General features: G+C 40.6%; 1 protein-coding gene across 1 annotated transcript in view; it reads left to right on the top strand.

Moving 5' to 3' along the window:
• Positions 1-19,045, top strand: part of ALKBH3 (alkB homolog 3, alpha-ketoglutarate dependent dioxygenase) — a 39,698-nt gene extending 20,653 nt beyond the window's left edge. The window contains 4 exon segments of the mRNA XM_054439133.2: positions 358-567; positions 17,796-17,894; positions 18,676-18,741; positions 18,743-19,045. Of these exon segments, the coding sequence (XP_054295108.1) occupies positions 358-567; positions 17,796-17,894; positions 18,676-18,741; positions 18,743-18,781 (414 nt within the window). The 3' untranslated portion in view covers positions 18,782-19,045.
• Positions 19,046-20,143: the final 1,098 nt, after the last annotated feature.

Below are 20,143 nucleotides of genomic sequence, written 5' to 3'. Positions count from 1 at the left end.
TAATGACTTACCAAGGTCACTGCCCTGAAGATACTGATGTTTGCTTCTTTGCAAAGGCCATGTATTTAACATGGAAAGGATGAGATGGTTAGATAGATTCTGGTCCTTATGATATTGCTGTACTAAATTCAGTACTTTTATAAAATTGCAGAGATCAACTTGCTTCAAAATAGAAATGATGGGAGGGAATTAAACTACTTTTCTTGCCTTCTGTTTATTGCATTCCAAGTGGTTTGCTTATTTCATGCCCTGGTTATAAGTTGGCTGATTTTGCCCTTTCTTTTTTGTTTTTCCATGAGGCTGTCATTTTGTGTGTTATGCGACTGTCTTGCCCTTTTCTTGGTCTGTGGATCGCAGTGGCATCCTGTGCTGCGCACACTAAAGAACCGCGTTGAAGAGAACACTGGCCACACCTTCAACTCCTTACTCTGCAATCTTTACCGCAATGAGAAGGACAGCGTGGACTGGCACAGTGATGATGAACCCTCACTAGGGAGGTGCCCCATTATTGCTTCACTAAGTTTTGGTGCCACACGCACATTTGAGATGAGAAAGAAGCCACCACCAGTGAGTATTCTCTTTTTCTTATGCTCTTCCTGCCTCTTATTAGTCTGTGGAAAAAGTAGAACTCCTAAAAACTTCTACTTTCAGATTTCGAGCATGGGAGTACACATTTTGTTGATGAAACATTTTCAAGTGACTACTTCCCCATGGTTAACTTTTGACTTCCAAAGTGCTCCTTCATTCATTTACATGTCCAACAAGAATTGGCTGCCTTATGCTAGGTGCTGGGGGCTCATTTCATTGATGATAAACTTCCTGTCCTCCGGGAGATACAGTCTAGTTGGGGTAGATAAATATTGCCAGTTACTCAAATAATTGCAACTGTGATCAATGCTGTGAAGGAAAGCCTTAGAAGAATGACTCAAGCTAATGGGAGGCTAAGGAAGAGGAAGGAGGCTAAGGAAGACGTCCCTGAAGAAGCCTTTATTTTAAGTGTTCTTCATGGTAATATGGCCACTTTTCTGAAAGGGAGCATTCACATATCTTTGTTCCTTCTTAGCCTTCTCCTGAAATACAGGTGAATCTGTAACTCTTTCAGAGAGAGGAAACTCAAGCCAGATTATCAGAGATGGTGATCTGTCCACATTCAGGTAGAAAAACAGTGACCAAAAAATTAATAACGATATAATAACTTCAGTTTCTACCCCAGCGCTTACCTCGATTATGTGACATTTGAGGAATACTAGGGTTATTAATTTTTTAAAAAATCAAAAGTGTAGCCCGTTAGGACGAAGAAAGATAGTAATGCCAAGAAAAGAGCCAATTATTTTATTTTCAGTGTTTGTGTCTCTTCCTAACCAGCATTCCTGATCATTCAGCTTATAATATTAAACCAGACCCAGTCAGTGTGGAAGGCCAACCAACAGGCTGTTTTTTTGTTTGCTTGTTTTTTAGAGACGGAGTCACACTCTGTTGCCCAGGCTGAAGTGCAAGTGGCACGATCTCGGCTCACTGCAACCTCTGCCTCCCCAGTTCAAACGATTCTCTTGCATTAGCCTCCCGAGTAGCTGGGATTACAGGCGCATGCCAGGACCCCCGGCTAATTTTTGTATTTTTAGTAGAGATGGGGTTTTGCCATGTTGGCCAGGCTGTTCTCAAACTCCTGACCTCAGGTGATTCGCCCACCTTGGCCTCCCAAAGTGCTGGGATTACAGGCATGAGCCACTGCACCTGGCCCAGGCTGATTTTTCAATAGACCTAAAGCAGACCACATCATTATTAGTTCCGTGTCAGTTCTTCATCAGATATACTTCCGTAAGAATAGACTGAGTGTTTTCCTGGTGTGTATTGGGTTTCCATGCATGGTATTTTTAAAGCATATTGTGTAATTTTGCATATATGCCATTAAGCACCTTTTGTTGGTATAATTTCCATTGATTAGGTTTTCTTTGTTTATGTTTACATAAAAAGTTTGATCATTGTTAGGGGATTGGTAGTTGCCAGTGTTTTTTTGAGTGAACTTGCTCCCTAAGCCTTCAGTTACATTGGGAAGCAGCCTTCTCATATACCAAGGAGTACCACTTGAGAATCAGACAAACCAGCTTTTGCTATATTCGTTTTAGGTATGATTATACTTCTGTATACAGCTTCCACTCAGTTAAATACCAAGTTCACATGTGTGAAAAATTCATCCTGCCCTTAGTAAGACTCCTGTTACATAAATAGTAGAGAAACACTGTATCAGTCTCATTATTTAAGTTCAGACCCTCTTCTCAAGCCAGATGTATGGAACCTCAGCTTGTTGCCAGAAGTGGTCCTGGGACCGGGGGCCGTAGCAGTGAATGAGTAAGATGAAATCGTCTTTCTCCTCCTGGAGCTCATCTAGCATATGCTGGCGCTGCGCCTTCCTCCTAGAGTTATCCTTCTGGCCTCCTGATTGGCAAATAAGCTATAGTATATATAGCCTTTGGTATAATAATGGTTTTTAGTTCTTCACACTTATTTTCTTTGTTGCTCACTATTTAAGTATTCAGTTACTGTTTCTTTACACACATATATTCCCCACCACCATGCCCCTTTTTAAAAATTTGAGCCTATTTATAGATTTGAAGCTTAAGAATTCCCTAAGTATGCTTTTTGGATAAATCATTTTACTGTACAAGCAATTTCCAAATATTACGCATTCACAATATTCTGGTGCCCAGAAATACCCCATTTCTTCTCCCCTCCAGAGAGCTGAATTTCTTCATTTTCTTATATAAAGATATGACATATGGTGATCAAGAGCTATTTCTTGGTAGTACACATCAGTTATGTTATAGGGTAACATGTAGATGGAGAGCATAACTACTACATACATTATTTCTGTGGGCAACCATTTGGAACAGCACCTTATCCTACCATGCCCCATGCTGTAGCTTTCTCTTCTCCTCAGCCTTCTTGGAGCCTATTTTGATGAACATGAATGATAATACAGGCCATGAAATACTCAGAAGTGGTAAAGTCCACGTAATTGTCTGCCAGTGGCAAGGGAATCTGCACTATGACGATGGTAGCTGATTTGATTAAAATACTGATCCAGTAAGTAAGAAAATTTGCCTGAGATTTTAACAAAGTTGGCTGAGGAAAGGGATTTGGGAAGAAATATAAACATGTTGGTACTTCAGGTTGTTGACTGTAGTTAAGTTTTGGCTTCTGGCCTAGTCTTAACTATGATTGAATTTCATGCAATTTTTGTATATCATCTCAATTCTGGCTTTCGTTTAAGATTGGGAAATTGAATATTAATATGTTTGAAATTATAATCACACATGAGTAAAAAGTGACCTTTTTTCCCCAAAACCTGTAAAGTCCATTTTTGTGTAAACAGGATACAAGTTTAAACTTTTGTAGATTCCTTCAGGTCTCACTAACAGATTTCCAAAAACCTGGGGCTCTACAAATGTAACTAAACTGGAAGTACAGAACCCTTTCTTTGAGTTGATGGCCTTGGAAATATACCTTAGAGTGCATCATCTTTATCTTATAAATAATCCTTTTTTCCAAAGGATTGAAAGGAAGTGATTATTGCAAATTTTTGTCTACTTTTCTTTATAAACTCAGGCGATGAGAACATGACTCATGATTCATACAGCCCAAGGTAAAGCATAATTTAAAAAGTACAAATTAGGTTAGTCTTCTGTGTGGGATTTGTAGGAGTCTGACTTCCTGTAACTCTTAGAGACCTATCTCGGTGTACTACTACAGATTGTAATTTTCATGTCTGTCACTGAGACGTTCAGGGTTTATTAGAGGTGGTGGGAGGGAATCTTTCAAACTCCTATTAGCTTTGACCCGTCGGAGGAGAAGTTAATGCCTATTTGACTTGAGTCACAGTTTCACATCTCAGGCGGACACGGAAGAGTCATGAGATTTCCTGCACTTTGTTCAAATGTGCAGTTTTGAGACAGAAAAGCATTTGTTTTGGGCCACTTTCAAAGAGAAATAGTCTTGATTTTTTAAAAATTCAAATTCCTCCACCCTTGCAGCAGCTGTTTATTTTGTAGTCTGGCACCTTGAGCAGATCTCCATTAACTGCTGATCTACTGAAAGCTGCCCCAGTTCCACACACTGTATTCCTAACAGTTTCTCCCTGTGCTGAGACGGTAAGGAGATCTTTGTTTCGTAAGCACCAGTGCCCTCTGATTCATGCATCAGCTCAGTCAGCTTCATGTAGACATCATCCCTCAGATTAAACATTTCACTCCTCCAAGGTGCCAGTTTTTTGTTTTTTGTTTTCCACTGTCCTGTAGTCCAAGTCTGCCAAGTGCTGCTCATTCATTTTGATTTTAGAGTAAATTACCCTTTCCTTTAATGATATTACTGTCATTCCTCAGGGGCATAGTAGACTTGTTTAAGCTTGCTTTTACATTCATTCCGATTCCTTTTTTGTTTAGTTCAAATCAAAGACTAAGTGAAGGGCACCTTGTCTATATTCTGGCTGGTGTCAGGCTATATTGTCTTAAGACTGTCATAAAGCTTATCAAATATACTTCAGTAGACCTTTTTTATTCTATCAGGCTGGCTTTATTAAAGGTTTTCTATACTTCTTGTCCCAAATCCAGTTGTACCTTTCAAACTACATTGTGTTCCTGTTTGCAAAGATTAGTCTGGTTCTTTTCCCAGCTAGTTTTAATTCTATACTGAAAAAAACAAGCTGGAAAAGGAACTACAAAAGCCATTTGGCAGGCTGCTATTTCTCTGTCGGTTACTATGGAAACAGTGATGGCTGGGGGGTGTTATTAGATAATAGCAGGAAGTTTGTGATGCACTGGAGGTTTAGATGCCAAAAGCCTTGTTTTTCTAGTAAATTACCTCTGGATAAACTGTATCCTTCATCAGCTGAATTCTGCAAATGTTAGGGGCTCCTATTCACCTCAGGGTGATTGAGCTGGGGCAAGTTGAGCCCTCTAACCACTCCTCTCTTTAGCCCTTGTGAAGAATGTGGATCCTGTTTGGATTGCCAGGAGAGATGATTGTAAAACCAAGTCTAGCGGTATAGACTATGAGAGCACCCAATGAATTGGAGGTCCTAGTGCTTCCTTTGCTAATTGGTTGTGGGTTTTTTGTACACTGCTGGGAAGAGTGGAGTATAAAAAGGTCAGTCAAGTCATAAATACTGATATTTTTTGTAAAACTTTAGAAAAGAAGATATTGGAATCCAAAATAATATGATACTAAATAGTATAAATTTAGAAGTTAGATAAGCTAGTACTATGCAGGATTTCATAGAGTGGAAACAACCCACACCTTAGCCAGCAGCCCTGCTGCTGCTATTCCAGTCATCTATCCTTCCTATTAATCCATCTGGTGATTATAGCACCTACTCTAAGAGATTACAAGAAATACTTGAGGCTGGGCGTGGTGGCTCTCACCTGCAACCCCAGCACTTTGGGAGGCTGAGATGGGAGGATCCCTTGAGCTCAGGAGTTTGAGACCAGCCTGGGTAACATAGTGAGATCCCATCTCTATTTTTTTAAAGTAAATAAATACAAGTAAATAATAAGTAACAAAAAGAAATACTTGAAATAAATTGTTGATAGCCATGATCATTTAAAAACACTTTCTAATGAAATTGTAAAAATTGGGTTGTATTTACTGTTTCTATCCCTATTGTTGGCAAAAAGCACTCAGCTGTCTCATTTGTACTTATTCCTTTTTTGTAAATGGGAATGATAATTGTTAGCTACTTCATGGAAGTAATCAACAAGTTTTCCCATGAAAGTTGCTATAGTAATCTGAATTTTTAAGCTTTTGTAAATGGTAGATACTATGGTGACTTTTCAGATATGGAAACTGAAAAAGGAAATAGCAGTGAAACTAAACTCCAAGGTACCCGTGGTCTGTGAAATGGCATTCATTGAAAGAGTATAGGGAAGCCTCAGGGAGGGTAAGGCGGCCTGTGGATCATAAATGGTGATTGGGTTTTTGAGTTCCCATCTCTAGGACCGTTTAATGGTTTGGAGAGTGTGAGGGTGAGTAGAGAGAGAGAGAGAGAGAGTGTGTGTGTTTGAGCAGATAAAGATTGGTAGTCCTGATAAGACTTGAATTATCTTCAGACTTGAGATCCCTTAGGAGTTGGAGTCCTCATTTGCGTCCTTGGGGCCTTGTCTCAAGCTAGAATCCATGCCCTGACTCCCACTGGGAATAATTGATTTTTGCAACAAGCCTCCCAGTTTTCTACTACTAGTGACAGCACTTTTAGTTTTAGTAGGACAAACTTGTGTTTCCTTGTGAAACTAAGTGATTCATTGTTGTTTCTGTGTGTACCATGATTTGGCTTGCAAACCTGACTTTTTTTAAACCTTGCCCCAGTGGTAGAGGTTTTTCTCCCCTTGCCATACTCTTAAGGACTATTCCTAAGCCATCTGGTGATTTTTTTCATCTTTCACAAGTCACGTTTTCATGGAGGATGGCTGCCTCACCGAGGCAGAGAAGAGCAAAGTGTGTTTCAGGAAGGGAAAGGAGGCCCTGCCCTGGAGCAGAGCGAGCCAGCTTGAGGAGTGTCACAGGTGGTGAGACTGGGAGAGTGGGCAGGCACCAGGGCATGCGGAGACTCATGAGCCTCAGGAAGAGCAGATTTTGTTTTATGTCCATCAGGGAGCCAGTGAGCTGTATTAAGCAGAAGAGTGACACGGTCTGATTGGCAATTTTAAAAGGTCACTATTGGTACTGCATGGAGCCTGGACTAGATAGAAACAAGGAGGCCAATTAGGACATTGTTAGATTTTGTATATACCTTGGGACCAAGGTAGAGAAGGAGAAAAAGGGACGATTCAATGGCATGAGCTCAGAGGAACAGGGATTTTTATTCTCTGCTGCAGAATAATGATTTGAAAGTGTTATTGAGGAGTAAGGAGAATACTCTGTCACCTGGCTCTGTGAGCCACTGGATGGAGAGCCATGATCACCTTCCACGTGAGGGAGTTTCAGGGAATTTGCAGTCTTCCAGAGACAGCCAGATTTCAATTAGGATGAGGAAGCAGAGAGAACCTTCAGAGCTCATTGAGATTGAAGATATAGGTGAGTTTGCTCATCTTTGAGTGGGAAATCCAGAGGACCCAGTGGAAGGGTGCAGGAGGGAAAGAGTTCCGGGGGATTGTGTCTGATCAGATTATGTCCAGGAACAGTTTGGGAATGAGTGTTCTGGTACTAACAGATGGCTGGAGAGGCTTGCACTTCTGCTAGTGACTGGGCTCAGCTGGAGATGAGGTATGGCGGAATGTGTTCTCATATGCTTTCAGAGGATGAAGGGCGTTTGTTTCTGGTGCTAGCACCTGAGATAGAAGCTCTTTCAAGATAGCAGTTCTTTTAAGTTGCATTTTTTAGAAATATTATATTGCCAAGAATGGAATCTTCATCACATGATCTCTTCTGATTTCACATGCACATTCAGTGTAGCTGGAACAGCTACAACTGTAAGTGTAAAACCAGGTTTGTTTTTGCTCAAATTCAGTAACTTCTTACCCCCACCCTATCCCTAGTATTATTGCAGCAATAAGTCTGAACAGTAAACCCTGTCAGCAGGTATTTCATTCAATTTCATTGACATTTCAATGTGTGCAGTCCAGAAGGAAAGGCACTAGTCTGCCTGGTAGTTTGTGCTGTCGATGCCTGCTGAGAGAGCCTGTGCCGCAGCCAACAATTGCCCTGGCCTCCCAAACGCTCTTAAGTTAGTGAGACATTGGTGAGGTCCCATGTCATTGAGCTTTTAATATCACTGGGTGTGCCTGGTATAGGATGATTGATTGCACCAGTCCTTTCTGCTCACCTTTCTCATTTGCCTCGCCAGAACCTTCCAAGCCAAATAAATGCCAAAAATCAGGAAAGAGTTTTAGAAAAACTCAAAGATCTGTATGTGCCAAGTAAACTGTTTTGAACCAGTAACCTAGGTGACTTAAAATCTGTGTTTTTCTAGCTGGCTTCTTACTTTAGCAGATCTTATTTCAGAAACAGCTTCTGTTTTTAAAGTAATGTATTTCAGATCGATGCTAGGAGGTCATCAGTTAAAGTGTGGTTTGAGTCAGCAGAATAACTCTGCAAATATGACTTTGTGGGGTCCCAGCTTTATTCTCTCTCCATCATTTCTGTAATTAATATGTTGTGTTTATGTCAGATTTTAAAAATATTTTACCACTGAACAAAAGGACCAGCTATGTTCTTGTATCAGCACTAGAGGAACAACTTTGCAGCCCAACTATAGCTGCAAGCTTAGGTAATCCATGAAACAGTCTAGACCTCAGCTGGGTTCTCAAGGGCAAGGCAACATCACAGTTTGGGAAAACAAGCTGAAAAGAAATGATAAGGAAAAAAAGAGGACATTACTGGCATAGCCATAAGTTGGGCAATAGGGCAAATAAATGTACATTTGATTCTCAGCAGGTAAGTAGCTGTAACACAGGCTAGCATTTAGTTTTCAAATATCATTTCAGTCTGCAAAAAATGCCATGACTATCCTTATCAAGCACCTCCACCCTCTGTCTGATCCTTAGACCAGCGGGCTAGAGAAATCTCTTTTATCTGTTACCATCGTGAAAAAACGCTTTGCTTGACCTTGCAGATATCCTGACATCTTGGGCTTTTTCTTATTTTTGAAGTGCAGATTCAGGAATGAGTTGTCTGCATCTGAAGTCTCCCCTTTCTCAAAGCTTAACTCATTCTTGACACACCTGCTCTTTAGCTCTATCCCACCACTCTGCTGAAATTATCCTCATACCATTGACCTCAAATCAAGTCCACCAGCCTGTCCTCAGTCGTCATCTCTCTTCCTTGTAATATTGGTCACCAGGATGCATCACCTGTGTGTGTGAAACATGCCCATCTATTACCTGCGTTTTCTTCCTCTGAAATACTGTCTTGTTTTAGAATTCCCAAACTTTTCTCATTGCTATTTTTCTGCCTCCTTTAAGGCCTTTTCTTTTACATTCAACCCCTTAAATATAGAGGTTCAACATTATCTTTGATTCTGTTATTGTTCTTTACATTATTTTTTAGGAGATTATGAACTGGCAGTAGATTGTAAATACCATATGGGCAAGGTCCCTTTCTGTCTTATCATTACATTCCTAGCATTTAGTTCTACATATGTTGATTGAATAAGTAAATAAATAGGATCTGATTAGTTCTTACAGCTTTAAACATTCCTTCTTTGGTGGGGTGACTTCTGAATCTCCTATCTCCAGCTTTGACTTTCATCTGAAGTTCCAGTCATCACTTTCCACATGTGCACGAGACATTTCCACTTAATAACAGCACATGTGGCTTCCACCCTGTAATGATAAAATCAGATTCGTATTGTTCTTTCAGAAAGACTCCACACTTCCTGGTAAGTTCATTTATGTTCATGTTAACCTGACCATTCTCTTGGTCAGGTTAACACTGTAAGTTATTTTCAGCTCTTCCTTGTTCCCTTGTTTCTCATATATTATCAAGTCCCAAGTCATCTGAATTCTTTCTTGAACTATCTAAAGAACCCATCTCTCTTACAGCAACCATCTTTATCCCAGGCACTTTTTAACCCATGCCTACAGTACTAAAATGACTTTTTTTTTTCGCCCTGATGTCCTTAATTCCAATCTTTGCTCCCTCTCTTCTGTCCATTACCCAGATGTCAGGTATTATTTCCAGGAACAGTTCTTTCCTGCCTCTCTCTCAGTGTCTTCTCTCATTCTCCCCTCTCCAAATATTAATTAAACCCCTACTATGTGTCAAGTATTATACTATGCTCAGCTCTGGGGATATAGCAGTGAACATGACAAACATAGTCCCTGCCCTTATGGGGGTTACAGGAGCTAGACTATAATCAAATGAATAGAGAGAAATAGTTACAACTCATGGTTAGAGCTCTGAATTTTTATTTTAGAAGATCACTCTGGCTGCTGTGAAGAATAATTTGGGAAGAGGCAAGAGTAGGAGACTAAAAGAGTAGGTGGTTGTAGTCATCGCAGTGGGAGACTGCTAGCTTGGACTAAGGTGGCATTGGGGATGAAGAGAAGTTAATGGGTTTGAGGTATATTTCTGAGGATGAATCAACAGAACTTGCCAGTAATATGTTAGATACGGGGGTAAGGATCCAGACTCCCAGATGTCTGACTTGAGCAGTGGTGAGTGGAGTTGCTGTTTACTCAGGTGGAAGAGAAGCCGGAATTTCTGCATTTGATTTTGTCCTTGCTGGAGGAGTTCCTTCTTCTACATGCAAAATCTGAGATGCCTGAGGCTTCCAAATGTTAAGTAGGCAATTGACTGTATAAGTCTGGAGTTCAGACAACAGGCCTGGCTGGAGATGTCATTTGGGAATTTTGGAATAACCACAGTAGTAAAATGCTAATAATAAAGAACAGGTGTATACTGCTGACTGTGCCTGGCTCTGCTCTAACTTCTTTATATTGAATTCTCCGATAATTTTATGTAGTTGATGCCATTATTATTTCCATTGTACGGATGAGGTGGCTGAGACTCAGTGTTAAATCACTTGCCCAAGATGGCTTAGACAACTATTTGTTGAATGAGGAATCGAATTAAAACTAATAATATAGACCATATGTAAAACTGTGGAATTGTACATTATCATTCAGAGAAAGAGAATAAAAAAGGGAGCGGCCAGGCGCCGTGGCTCACGCCTGTAATCCCAGCACTTTGGGAGGCCGAGGTGAGTGGATCACAAGGTCAGGAGTTCGAGACCAGCCTGACCAACATGGTGAAACCCCGTCTCTACTAAAAATACAAAAAAATTAGCCAGGTGTGGTGGTGCGTGCCTGTAATCCCAGCTACTCAGGAGGCTGAGGCAGGAGAATCACTTGAACCTGGGAGGCGGAGGTTGCAGTGAGCCGAGATTGCACCACTGCACTCCAGCCTGGACAACAGAGTGAGACTCCTCAAAGCAAACAAACAAACAAACAAAAAACAAGGAGGGAACATAGAGCCTCAAAGGTTGAGCTCACTGCTTTCATCACTTTGTTTTCCACCTGAAAAATCTTAATTTGCTTCTGTTGGAACAAAGGATAAAATAGAAACTCCTTAGCCAGATTGTCAAATCCATACATGATCTTAGCCCATAGAGATCCATGGACTCTCACTGTTCCTGTATGGTTGCTCCATTCTACTAAGTTATCTCTTTGCTCTCCCTGAGGCTTGCTCTCCAACTTCTTAACTTAAAAGGGCCCCCTATAGCATGAAGGCTTTCCTGATGCCTCCAGTGCAGAAATTAATAATAGTTACTGTGTGCCAGGTGCTTCCTGTGAACCTGGAAAACGAGAAACAGGTAGCAGGCTTCTACCTTGTCCTTTCTGCTCGTTTGTGTTTTGTTTTTATAAGTATCTTCTTAGTACAAAGATGGAGGTTTTTCTATTTTGCTCATCTAAGGAATCAGAGATGATGTGGAAAACCAGCTGCCTCACTGTTACCTGAAATCAGTAATTTGGAAGCATATTTTGCTTTGAATGACTTTTTCTGATTGAGTTGGGGGTGAGATGAAGAATGTGATAATTTTTTTAAATCATGGCATTTATTTTTTAAAATCTTAATATATTAAACAATACAGTTTCAGATACAAAAAAAATTACTGCAATAAAACAGTTGAGGTGTGTTTCCATTGTGCTTCCCTTCCTTATCAGGAAAGTACACTGTCCACTGAGAGACACGACGGATGGCCTCTCCCAGCTCTACACAAAGCACAAGCCCACTGACTCTCCTGGGCCTTGGTTAACACATGGAACAGGCTATGTTTTCTAAAATGTTGTAGCAACACTCATAAGTCAACCATGGTTCAAATCACATATTTACATATTGGTCAATTCTTTATGATAGACAGACATAAATGAGATACAGTAAATAATTTCCAGTTGTTAAAAAAAAAAAACAAGTACAGGAGACAAACTTGGTCATGGTACACAAATATACTTCATGTGTACAGACAGCTTCATTCAGGCCTAATTTTTTTTTAATTTTTGTTTTAGATTAGGGTATATGTGCAGGTTTGTTATATAGGTAACTTGTCTGTCACGGGGGTTTGGTATACAGATTATTTCATCACCCGGATAATAAGCATAGTACCCGATAGGTAGTTTTTCCATCCTCACCCCCCTCCCATCCTCCATCCTCAATTATTCAGGTATAATTTTAATTTGAAAGACCTAGATATACTATTATTTAAGTGATAATGGCATCTAAGATTTATTCAGATTACTATAAAATAATAAATTAAACAAATCCACTATAATTTAAAACTCTGCCCATTGCTTGAAACCTTGGAGGAGCCTATGCTACAATCAGTTGCTAACTAAAAGCAACTGTACATGTATTTGATATTTCCCCACAGTTTCTACCTCTAGATTTAATTCAGTAAAGGAAGATGATATTTGAAGATGAAGTAGCACCTGTGTCCTGAGCGTCTCTCAGGCACTGCTGCATGGAATGGCAAAGGGGATGCAAGAAGCACATCAGATGACAACAGTCTTAGATGCTTACAAGTCAGCTAAGGTGACTGACAAGGGAATCAAAGAAGGCAGTCATGTCATGGACCCATCAGCAGCATAGCTGGGCATCCCTGGAGCCGAATCTGGCCCTCAGACTTGTTTAAATTGCCCAATGTTTTTAAAGACACTGAATTAATTGCCAAAATTTATAACTCAGGAAATTTCACATAAAAATCCCACTTGTCAGCTTCCCTGGAAAAGAAGAGGGGGCAGCACTGGGGGAACAGTGATCTGAAACGACTCATTGGCAGAGCAGCCACCACCTTTCTGCAGGCCCCTGGTTCTGCATGGCTCCCTCTCCTCCTTGTGCTGCACCCAGCCCACACCTCTCACTTATGCTACTTGCTGGTGTTTGTGACCCCTACAGTATAGTCAGGGTACCATATAATCAGGACAGGAAATACTAGGATTTCAGAAGGAATACAGCTTACTTCGGAAAGCAGAGTATAGTGGAAAGAATAGGGCTTTAGAGCCGGGGCAATCTACATTCAAATGCTAGCCTGCCCTCCTGCTAGCTTTTGCCTTAGAGAAGTATTTTCCCTCCAGCTCCCTTTGCTTATGATAAAATGGATAATATCACCTTCCTTGCCTCCCTTACAAGGTTGTAGTGAGGATTAGCAATAACGAATATAGAGTGCCTGATGTGCCTGGCACCTGAGCACACACCATGGTGGATCTTGTGGAAGAAGTCTAGCAGGATGCTTTGGTTTAAGTACCTGGAAACTGTTACAAAAAGAAGCATGGAAAAAAAAGAATAACCCAACCACCACCAAAAAACAAACTCCATGTAGATTAAAGAGTTAAATCTAAAAAATGTAAACTCTTAAAAAAAAAACTAAAAGGAAATGCAGTTGTATATTTAACTTTCCTCAGGATGGGAAAAGACTTTCTAAGCATAAAAATCATGAAGATGAGCCAAAGAAAGGTCAGTAGAGTTGACTCTAAAATTTTTGAGCTATTCCGTGTTAAATACCATAAGTACAGTTAAAAGGCAAATAGCAAATGAGAAAAGCATTTGCAAAAAGTATGACAAACAAATGTCTTAATATCTGTGGTTGTAGATCAATAAGAAAACAGTGTTAACACCCCCATAGAACAATGGACAAAGGACATGAACAGAGAGTGTTCACAGCAGAAGAAACACAAACAGCAAACAGAATGTAAAAAAAAAAAAAGTTGAACTTGGGCTGGGCGCGGTGGCTCACGCCTGTAATCCCAGCACTTTGGGAGGCCGAGGCAGGCGGATCACTTGAGTCCGGGAGTTCAAGACCAGCCTGGCCAACATGGTGAAACCCTATCTCTACTAAAAATACAAAAAAATTAGCCAGGCATGGTGGCAGGCACCTGTAATCCCAGCTACTCGGGAGGCTGAGGCACAAGAATTGCTTGAACCCAGGAGGTGGAGGTTGCGGTGAGCCGAGATCACACCACTGCACTCCAGCCTGGGTGACAGAGTGAGACTCTGTCTCAAAAAAAAAAAAAAGAACTTGGCTTGTAATCCAAGATCTCTAAGTTTGAATGAGTTGTCATTTCTCCCCTAATTGTTTTTCGTTATTGTCAGTTGATAATGTTCAGCCAGAAGATAGGTACTGTCATGTTTTCCTGGTGAGATTATAGATTGCTGCAGCCTTCTCAAGAAAGCAGTTTGGTAATATAAATCAAGTGCCTTAAAGTTCATACACTTGGCTCCAGTAATTCCATTTTTAAGAATATATCCTAGAAATATATGCAGAAATGTTTTGCCCAAAAATCTACTTGCAGCAGCTTTATATTTATTTTCCCTCTTTAAAAAAAAAAAATACTGGTGTATGAAAATCAGTCTCCAACCATGTGCTCCTTACTGCTCCATCCTTAGTACTAGCATAATGCCTGATATATACAGGTGGTCAAAAGGTATTTGTGAGTTTAAAGGAAGGATATGTTCATACAAAGGAATATTCTATAACCATATTTTTGAAATGTGTATTTAAAGATATAGAAAAATGCTCAATAAAATATTAAAAATGGAGTATACACAATTGTATATCTGGAATACTCTGTGTGTATGTTGTATAAACTCTGGATGATAGGATTACAGGCAATTTTCTACATTTTCTGTGTATTCTTCCTCAGTCATTCAGTACATATTTATTCTTATGTGTGATAGGCACTGAGAATGTTTCTTAACAGGAAGACCACATAAACTTTCCCTCATGGAGTTTATAAGAGCAGAGGTTGAATAAGTAATTACAAGTGCATCATTTACTTTAGTAAACTTATGTTACTTTTTATATTCTAGAAAGAAAACCTGTATGATGATTTTAAAGCATTGATGATTGTTTGTAATTTCTAAGGCATTCTTTTAGGACAAGAAAGGGATGATTATAAGAAAACTCCAAATCTCATACAGTATGAATTACCTTTCCAATGGAAAGAAAAATGTTTAGGTTTCCCATCTGTTGGATGGTTAATAATGACATAACAGTAAATACATCCAGATTTTTTCACCCCAAATAGCATTTTCTTAAAGGAAACTGAATAGGATAATATCTTGGTGAGGTGGAGGTAAGAGTTGTGAGAAGCTTTAGAAAAGCATAATTAAGCCTTCAAATGAACTGGCTGCGGTTGGAGGAATGAGAATGTTGATCAGCATTAATATAAAAATATATGTTTTTCGCTTTTTCCATGTACTTGTAGGGTTTCAAGTATTTGGAAAACCAAGAACATCAATAACAAAACCCACCCTGTAGCTTGAGTGTGACCCTAAAAGCTGCTTTTAATCAGGATGAGGAATGGAAAATTTTATCCTTAGCCCTGGTTTTGGGGGGTGTGTTTTGTTTTGTTTTGAAGAAAACCCTGAGTAAATCAAAAGGGCTACAGAGATGTGTTTGGGTAACTTAACCACGCTTAATGACTAGGAAGGCACTCTTCTAAACAGTCTGACCTGTGTTTCCACTGTTGCTTATCCATTTATCAACTGGAGCCTTTATGCACAGCCATGTGGGCTCCTCTGGCCTTTTATCTGACTCCTAAGTGGAAAAAGTCTCCATGCATCTTGCTTCAGTTGAAGGGTGGCTCTATGGTCTGTTGCCACTCTGGCCTCAAGAGAAGGATGCATTTGTGAGCTCTGTGTTGCATTAGCAGGATCCCTTGTCCTCTTTCCTGTCTGTCTCCTTCTGCAAATTGGGAATGCATCTTCTAAGTCAAAGATCTTAGAAGGAATAAATAACAAGCAGCGAAGAATGATATCACTTCTCACAGAGGGTACACTGTGTATCGGTGTCTCCTTTGTGGACTGATTCGAGTGGCTCCCTCCCAAATGAAGGCTCGCCCTTGTCTGCTTTTTGGTATGGCTAATGGTTATGTTGAATGTAATGTGTTCAAAACCAACCTGAGGCTTCCTCTCATTTGAAAAGTTTGGATCTTAGGAACAGTATACGAAATGTGATCGCTGAACATCACTTTCCATCAGTGCTGACTGCATTTCGGAATTCTCTTTCACTTGTGAGGTACATTCCTGCTTCATGTTTCCAGGTGGAACTATAGTGTTTACCTATTCTCTTCCACTGATCTAGCACCCCCTTCTCCCCAACAGTGTTTTTAATGTTCTAAGAGATCTTCTTCTCAGAATTGCCTTCATGTTGTGCTTAAGTGTCTTTCCTTTCTACTTTATTTTATTCTCCTTAGTGTCTGTATTTGATTTGTAGATTAAGCCCATGTTGCACTCTCTGATTATGTAGAGGGTAGCAGAAATTCTTCTGCTTCTAGCTGTGTTGAACCTTGATCTGACAGCTGACTATACAGCCTAAATTAAGGCGCCTTGGACTCTCTAATCTCATGGTCAGTGCACTCCCTCCGGATATCTTTTCCCCAGTAGGACATGTGTCTCCTCTGTCTGGCTTTTTTTTTTTTTTTTAATCAGAGCAGCCTTTTGCTTTTCTGAGATGGAGCTGGGCTGCAGTGAGGGCAGGGTCACCTTCCCACTGCCCTCTGGTTGTCTGAGGAGTCAAAGGTAAATGTTTTGGTGCCCACTTATTACTGGAAGAGAAAAGGTGGCAGACACAATTAAAATCAATCACTGAAACCAGAGTTATTTTAAACATTGCTTCTATCTTCTGTCTATAAAAATTATGACTATGCTTGACAAAGTTACTGCCAAAAGTTGGGGCCTGGAACTTAGACTGTTTATGCAAGTTCATGATTGTTTTGATTTTGATTTTCCTAGGGAAAATCTTTGTAAACAGTTAAGTTCTCAGAAGCACCCATACAGTAATAAACATAAACACAGTTTGCACTGAAATCAATCCTGCAGTAACCCAAATGTAACCTTTTCTATCGGAAGTGAAGCAGATGAATGAATAGACCCATCAGTTCTGCCCAGAATGGAAGTGAAGAAATCAGGAAGCTCAGATCTGTGCCAGTCTCAGCACTTGACATGCTCTTTGTTGCTGTGAGCACAGAAGTTGTTTAATGCTCCTGGTTTTCAGCTGTGGAGGAGCCACACTACCAATTGATTGCTTTGCAGCTTATGCTGTGAAGACTCCTGAGAATACTGGACATAAATTGCTTTTGAGCTGTCTGTGTAAATACAAGGCATTTGTATCCTAAGTGTTCAGGAGTCGTGATCCATCCTCAAAGATGTAAACAGCCAATCTCAGTTTGACAGCACTGTTTTGGTCAAGCCAGAGCTCCCTTTGAGAAAATCTTGCTGTTGTCTGTTCTGGAAAGAGGCAGGAGTATATCTCCAAAACTCCATAGTAGCCATGAGAAGAATTGAGACTATAGGTGCCAATTAGTAAATTAGCATACATTGTGAAAAGGTGAAGGAAGTCATCGCATCAAATCTTGGTTAAAAGGACATTTTCCCCACACTGAGTATGTCAAAATGTAGAGCACAACATCAGTCAGATGTAAAGAATTCTTGTGCAAGTGACTTTTATTTCCTTCTTAGGGCAGAATGGGCTTTTCTGCATTTTGGAATATGTTGATGATGACACTAATGGCTAGCACTTACTGCATGCCAATCTTCAAGGGATTTACACATATTCTATCAATGGAGGCCCACCATAGCCCTAGGTGGCAGTCACTGTCATCCTCCCCATTTTACAAATGAGTAAGTCAGGGTACAGAGAGCTGAGGTAACTTGCCCACAGTCAAGCAGCTGCCAAATGACAGAGCTATATATGGATTCCCACAGTCTGGCTGAGCAGAGGTTTCCATTTTTTTTTGACCTCTGTCAGGTTCTGTTGCATCTTGAGCACACAGGCAAAAAAATTTATCGCAACGAATGCTGTTTTCTAGGAAGAGAATGGAGACTACACATATGTGGAAAGAGTGAAGATACCCTTGGATCATGGGACCTTGTTAATCATGGAAGGAGCGACACAAGCTGACTGGCAGGTGAGGATCTGCAAGTAATATGAATCTGCTCTCATGTGGAGGCAGTTTCCTGACTCTGAGGACTATTTCTAAGTAGACATGGTGAAAAGCAAGCTGCTTTTATAATGAGCAAGAGGGAATGAGCTGACATTCTTTCCAAGGAGTTTTGCTACTACTGACAATCCAGGTGGACACTAGTGTGTCCAGTAGAACTTTCTGTGATGATGAAAGTGTTCAGTATCTGTGCTGCCAAATGTAGTAGTCACTAGTCACATATGACTGACTTCTTAAAATGTGGCTTGCATGCTATAAAGAACTGAGTTTTAAATTTAATTTTGATTAATTTAAATTTAAATAGCTTCAGGGTAGCTAGTGACTATCGTATTAGAATACACAGCTCTGCAGCTAGGCCATGCCATTTTTAGGCCAGATCATTTCTAAGGTGCACATGTTAATGTCAAAACACTTACCATAAGAATGGAATTTCATGCCTCTCTTTGGTCTCATCCATTTATATGTTTTATGAGATCTGGGAAATGGCAGGTGTCTGAGAGGAACAGCAACAATTAGAAAAGATGAAAATATCTCACTTCAGAGGTGCTGGCATAGCACAGTGGGGCTGGGAATGGAAATTTGTTTCAAAGAAGGAATCTTTCTCCACAAGACTTCAAGGAGCTTACTACTCATTTAAGGGGGATAAGATGGAAATATTTCTGTATTCTCATGAATAAGTTTTAAGTCACTTTGAACTAAAAGTGTGTATGTGTATATTTATGTCAGAGTTATGTGTATTTCCATTTAGCATCGAGTGCCCAAAGAATACCACTCTAGAGAACCGAGAGTGAATCTGACCTTTCGGACAGTCTATCCGGACAGTCTATCCAGACCCTCGAGGGGTGCCCTGGTGACATCAGAGCTTTGAGAGAGAAGCTTCACTGAAACGGAGCAAACCTTCCATTGAGAAGCCACTTCAAGAGGCTGGTGCTGCTAAATCTCGTGATGTGGCTGTTGGGAAGATGGTAGGGTTTGTTTCCCAGCTTGGAGTCCTATTAAATGAGAGCCAGCAACTCATGTTGATAATAGGTCTACTGTGGGAACAGTTACCCCTAACCACAGCTCAAAATCGCTATCATCTTTAGGCAAATTAAAATCTATGTGGCAGTGCTCATGGATGATTTTGTTCATAAGCAGTTTTCCTCCTGCCCTCCCCTGCCCCCCACACACCCCGCCTTCATTTGAAGAAATATGAATGGACTTGTGCCTCTGGGGAAAAGAAAATCTCACGTGTTTGTTCCTTGTGACTTCAGTGAAGTGGAGATATAAATATGCGTCAGGGACTCTGGAGCCTTCCGTAGGCAGACAGCTGCTGAAACCCAAACAGAGGTGGTTTCATCTTGGCTTGCATACTATTGTAATGGAAAGCTACATATTCAGGGAACACTGTAACTGAGTCTTCCTGCGACACACTCAAGACAGGTTACAGGCCTCCAAATAAAGAGTGGTGGCAGTATGGTCTCATCTAGCCACCTTCAAGCAGTCACCTGTAATACAAGAGAAAACTGTCCCCTTAAAGGGAGGAATCACTGAATGATGTCACGGGAAGTAGCAGGCTGAAATTGAGGCTGAAGAGCCACAGAAGGCCTGCTCATGACAGCTGTTCCACATAGATTATTTTCCCCTCGGGAATCACTTGAGTCATCTAGACCCAAGTCAGATAGAAGTGGGAGCAGCCCTGCAGGGAATGCACTCAATTGCCTAATAGTTCTCTTCACCTTGTGTTTCAGTAGTCCTATGACTAACGCTCTCTTCTGACTCAATGTTTTCTTACATACAAGGTCCCAAGGTACAAGGGTTAGTCTGTGATGTCACTGAGGTTCCCAAAACAAAACAGAGTGGCTGCCCATTATTGCATCATAAAACCACGTGTCTTCTTGACCTCTTGACTCAGGAGCCGTGTACCAGATTCATTCCAAACCAATATACAGAAAACCTGAGAGAAAGGAAATGAATTTAAATGGATGAAAATAGGGCAGGAGAGTTAGAGTTTCTCTATCTGCCAGTGGGGGAAAGGTACAGTGCCTTCTTGCTTTTTATCCTGTTTCCATTCCAGGCTGTAAGATTGATGCTCTCCATGATCATAGGAAAATGCCAAAGGCTGGGCGGGCTCTGACCCGGCACTCAGATGGAGCACCATGCCTGGCCAGGCTGTTCTCTGACAAGCTCTCTGGCTCCTGGCATTGTAGTCACCCTGCCCTTTTAAAAACAAAAAA

This window comes from Pongo pygmaeus, chromosome 9 (genome assembly GCF_028885625.2).
Source record: "Pongo pygmaeus isolate AG05252 chromosome 9, NHGRI_mPonPyg2-v2.0_pri, whole genome shotgun sequence".
Taxonomy (NCBI): domain Eukaryota; kingdom Metazoa; phylum Chordata; class Mammalia; order Primates; family Hominidae; genus Pongo; species Pongo pygmaeus.
This window is presented reverse-complemented; position numbering and strand designations above follow the sequence as displayed.